The sequence below is a fragment of the Agrilus planipennis genome, unplaced genomic scaffold, assembly GCF_000699045.2.
Source record: "Agrilus planipennis isolate EAB-ADULT unplaced genomic scaffold, Apla_2.0 scaffold251, whole genome shotgun sequence".
NCBI classification, from domain to species: Eukaryota; Metazoa; Arthropoda; class Insecta; order Coleoptera; family Buprestidae; genus Agrilus; species Agrilus planipennis.
The window spans coordinates 343468-348359 of NW_020439110.1; the positions used below are offsets into that span (position 1 = coordinate 343468).

General features: G+C 29.7%; 3 protein-coding genes across 3 annotated transcripts in view; 2 read left to right on the plus strand and 1 right to left on the minus strand.

The window, feature by feature from the left end:
• Positions 1 to 856: 856 nt before the first annotated feature.
• LOC108740441 (histone H3.3) lies at positions 857 to 2285 on the plus strand. Its single transcript, XM_018474753.1, has 3 exons — positions 857 to 958; positions 1306 to 1600; positions 1777 to 2285. Exons 2-3 carry the CDS (start codon positions 1319 to 1321, stop codon positions 1903 to 1905), a joined length of 411 nt encoding a protein of 136 aa, XP_018330255.1. The 5' UTR covers positions 857 to 958; positions 1306 to 1318; the 3' UTR covers positions 1906 to 2285.
• Positions 2286 to 2456: 171 nt separating this feature from the next.
• LOC108740426 lies at positions 2457 to 3387 on the minus strand. Its single transcript, XM_025977536.1, has 2 exons — positions 3000 to 3387; positions 2457 to 2941 (listed from the first exon to the last, which is right to left on the minus strand). The coding sequence occupies exons 1-2, from the start codon at positions 3059 to 3061 to the stop codon at positions 2569 to 2571; spliced, it is 435 nt and encodes a 144-aa protein (XP_025833321.1). The 5' UTR covers positions 3062 to 3387; the 3' UTR covers positions 2457 to 2568.
• A 249-nt stretch (positions 3388 to 3636) lies between these two features.
• The window catches only part of LOC108740440 (60S ribosomal protein L3), a 16091-nt gene continuing 14835 nt past the window's right edge, over positions 3637 to 4892 (plus strand). The window contains exons 1-2 of the mRNA XM_018474752.2: positions 3637 to 3746; positions 4018 to 4210. Of these exons, the coding sequence (XP_018330254.1) occupies positions 3744 to 3746; positions 4018 to 4210 (196 nt within the window). The 5' untranslated portion in view covers positions 3637 to 3743. The remainder of the gene's footprint in view (positions 3747 to 4017; positions 4211 to 4892) is intronic.

The window sequence follows — 4892 nt, forward strand, 5'->3', positions numbered from 1 at the left end:
TTGTGTATATTATATTTTTAGGTTATTAAATTAAAATAGACTACATACTCGTTAATTTAATAAAATATTAAAATTGTTACTTTTTGAAATATGTATATTGTAATGTTGACGTGTTTTTTTGGCTTATCAAAAACCTAGACTTGATAGTTAGTACAGTTTAATTTACAAAAAATGTATAACTTCTGTACTCTTAAATATTAACAATTATATTAGAATATCAAATTATATTTTTATTTTTAAATTTTTTGAGATTCTGATTTCAAACACCTTTTCACATTTTATCATTTATTTTTCATTGTTTTAGGGAACAATCTACCATTTGTGTTTATTCCATTTTTTTTTAATTTTGGACATTATGCAATCTATGCAAGTACAAAATCAAAAATCAATTATTCATCTGTATTACAAAGATATACCATTTCACTTACCTTTTATTAAGCGGTGTTGCTGTTAAATTTTTAGATTAATAAGTAATATAGAAATTCAAACGAGTACAAACATAAAGCTAAAAGAGAATTTGTGTCTTGGGAAAGTGTGAGAATGAAGAGTATTTTTTAATAGACTGTTGGGTGATGTATCGACTTGTCAGATTGTTTGTAATGCTTTTATAAATAATAAAAATTATAAAATATTCACTGACTTATTTCATGAGCTGCAATACATACTCGTTAATATAAAAGTATCACAAAAAGTATTATTAGGAGGATAACCATTAAAATAAGGAACAATTTTTGTCATTTATTGTTAGAGCGCGCTTTTGTAAAATCAAATTTAAATCTTGGCGGTTATGAGCAAAAGTTATACGCTAGCCAATTAGAAAGCAGAGTCTGAATACAGCAAATCAAAGCAAGCGTCCTTTATTTTCATTTTCCTCGTCTTCCCCTCCACTTTTAGTTTGGTTGAGGATTTCGGTGAGAGCGGTTCTTCTGCTGATCAATAAATAGTTATTATCTATTTCGTAAGTTTTTCTGTTATTTTTTAAATAATAAGCTTCATTCTTATACGTTTTACAATTCAAGCATTTATGCTATGGTATTTCGGGAAGTAAATTCTTAAGTAATTAGAAATTCCTGAACAACTTTTCACTTCAGTTTAATGTAAAATTTGATGGTCCGCCATTATGTTTTCATTTGCATTTCCTTCATGCTTTTGTTTTCCTTAAAGTAATTGGCTGTATTATTGAACATAAATTCGATAGACATTGTAGTTGCCTTTTTATAAGTTGTGACACGCATATTTTGGTTTTCTTTTGAACTTTATATTATTTGTTACTTTCGGTCTGTAATCAATAATTTTTTGCCCCAGGTGAGTAAACAAAATGGCGCGTACCAAGCAGACCGCACGTAAATCAACAGGAGGAAAAGCTCCTCGTAAACAGCTGGCAACAAAAGCTGCACGTAAATCAGCTCCTTCAACAGGAGGAGTAAAAAAACCCCATCGTTACCGTCCAGGCACTGTCGCCTTGAGAGAAATCAGAAGATACCAGAAATCTACTGAATTACTGATTAGGAAATTGCCCTTTCAGCGACTTGTTCGTGAAATTGCCCAAGACTTTAAAACAGATCTCCGATTTCAGTCAGCTGCAATTGGAGCACTTCAGGTTAGTAAACAAACTTGCATAATTTTATTATTATGTGGTGATAAGTATTACACAGTGTTACCTATACAAACATGTGATTCTATCAATGTTGTTTGGCTGAAATAATGATTTAATTATGTTTTGAATAACATTAGTCTGTTTTTTTTATAATGTTTGTAATTTTATGTTATATTTAGGAAGCCAGTGAGGCCTACTTGGTAGGTCTCTTTGAAGACACAAATTTGTGCGCCATCCATGCAAAACGTGTCACAATTATGCCTAAAGACATACAACTTGCTCGTCGTATTAGAGGAGAACGTGCTTAAACATTTCAGCTATGTATGATTTTTAGTATAAGTATTCGTGTTTTTTTTTTTCGTTTCAGTCCATTGTATTTTTTATATTATTATTAATGTAACATCGGTAGAAATTAACGTTCATTTTAATGTGTAGTTTAGCTTTAATACATATTATACATGTATGGAAATAATTACAGTAATCCACAGTTTTATCATGTAATAACTGCAGAGTTGTCAATGTATTTTGGCCCTCTTTAATATCAGGTACTTGATAAATTACTTTGACTCCTAAGTGTTCATTATTTTTAAATTAAAACATGATTAGAATAGATGTATCAAAATATGTAGTTTTTTGAGTAATGTATATTAAAATGCATCACTTCAATAAATAAGAGTTAAATTACTTTCTATTTCCTTTTGATTTTGTATGATGTTACTTTTGTTAAAGTAAAATAGCAGCACAACAAAATACTGTATTTTGTTATTTATATATACATTATTCATTCAACTACAGACAGTTGTATCTAATATAATCTTTTGTATGTTTTAAAAATTAATAAAGTAGATTTTGGTTGCAAATGTCTTCTTTATTTAAATTAAATATTTATTACCAAATACTACATAAAACCATTCATAATAATAAAATTGAAATCAATTCAGATATTTACAGTGCAAATAGACTTAGTTATATCAATTTCCTTCTCTAATTTCTTCCAATCTTTTCAAAATATCTTGTGTGGGGAGTCCATGTTGTTCGTTATAATGCAATGATTGTATTAATTGGTGTTCTTCTAATCCTTCAATTCTATTATAAAGTGATCTTGATAATTCATTATCAATATCATTTTCTTCTCTTAATATACAGAAGTAAACCATAAATACTGCTACACTTGCTAATACTACATACGGTTCGTACCATAATCTATCATCTTTAATTCCTGACCTGGATGTTGCCGCTTTCCACTTGCTAGCAGGACTTTCTGTAAACTTAATTGGTTTATCTTCATCTTCTGTTTCACTTACAGTTTTTGAAAGTGCCCTACAAGATATTGGAATATTTTTTCTAAAAAAATAACAGTAGTTTTTAACAAAATTTCGTTTTAAGCATTTGATAACAATACCTATGTTGTTTAATAAAATAAAATGTAGCTTTTCTTAAAGAAGTTAATCGAAGAACAGACATTTATTACGTTTGTAATTGTGTATATTATATTTTTAGGTTACGATCTATAAGGGGCAGCAATTGTATTATTCGAGTATTATTAATATTAACATAAAATTATACATCAGTGTCTTAAATCTTAAACATTAAATTATAGGTTTCACAACAGAACAATAACCAATGAGTTTTACTAAAATTAATTTACAAGCGCAAGGTATAAAAACATAACCTCCACTATCGTTACTATTAAATCATGATCCATTCAGTTAAATTATTATTAAAAGAATACCCTTGCAGTAAATGCAAACATTTTAAAGTAATGAGAAGTAATGATTTACAAACTTAAGTAGTTGTAATAAATAAAAACATTGTCTTTATTTTAACTGGTTTTTGTTTAATGAAAAGTAAAAAATGTATAGGTTATTGATAAAGATAATATACGAATATTGTAAATGAGGGTATGACAGACTGATCTATTCATTACATTTTCATAATTTTTAAAACTTTTTAATTTAATTGAAAAAGACCTGGAAATTTCAAAAAGACCGGGATGAATGGGTGGGGATGAATTAAATTCCCATAATCCTCTTCAGCTAGTCATTCATTATTATTTTTCACGTGCCATATTAATCTACTCCATTCCTTCATTTTGGTTTGCGTCGTCTTCCTGTGCAGTTGGTGAATAGGTGTGGTATACGCCAAGATGGTATGTGTTTATCTTAAATTATTATTGCAATCATAGGATATTAAATTAATTATAATTTAAATATTGACAATACTGCTGGTTGTCTGTTTTATTTGGTGGTTATTTTGTAATTTGTTGGATACATGATGATTCTAGAAAATGTGTACAATTATGGTTAGATACTGATATTTATTGACGAAATGTCTAGGGCGGTCTGAGATTTATTAAAACACGATTTAGAAATAATCGTAATGCAAAAAAAATATTTTAAACGTAGCATTTTTGATTGCAGTCACACCGAAAATTTAGTGCTCCTCGCCATGGGTCTATGGGTTTCTATCCCAAAAAGCGTTCTCAACGTCATCGTGGTAAAGTAAAGGCATTCCCTAAAGATGACCCTAGCAAACCCGTACATTTAACGGCTTTTATCGGCTATAAAGCTGGTATGACCCACGTGGTTAGAGAAGCTGATAGGCCTGGTTCAAGTAAGTGTTTTCTACATGTTTCATATTAGTGTTTATAATGTATACTTCTATATCGCTACAGTAATTTCTTTCTTCTAATTCAAGTAGGTACCTAGTTTAATATGTAGTCATAATGTTCGATAGATGTTTTGTTTCACTTACTTGTTACTGTTTTTGAGTTTACCCTGGGCCTTTCCATTTTGGGGCAAGCACCTCTTTAATTTTCCCAATATCCACTAATTAGACCATCTGTTATAATCCATAAGTCATGATCATAATTAGCATCTTACAGATTCAAATTTTTGTTTCTGGTCTGGTCTGTTTACTCCTTAATACTTCAACTGTATTATACACATATTAACGTTTAGTTTTAATTTGTTGTTTATTCAAGCATCAACAGACTATAGCCCTTTACAAAAATTAGTTTAATTGAAAACTAGTTCTTCCCCTGCCCCCGGCCATTTTTATTACTTCACTATGACGTATGGTGGGCCATCATTCTTTTCTAATTGTTGCAGTTGTCGGCCATCATTCTTTTCTAATTGTTGCAGTTGTCGGCCATCATTCTTTTTTAATTGTTGCAGTTGTCGGCCATCATTCTTTTCTAATTGTTGCAGTTGTCGGCCATCATTCTTTTTTAATTGTTGCAGTTGTCGGCCATCATTCTTTTCTAATTGTTGCAGTTGTCGGCCATCATTCTTTT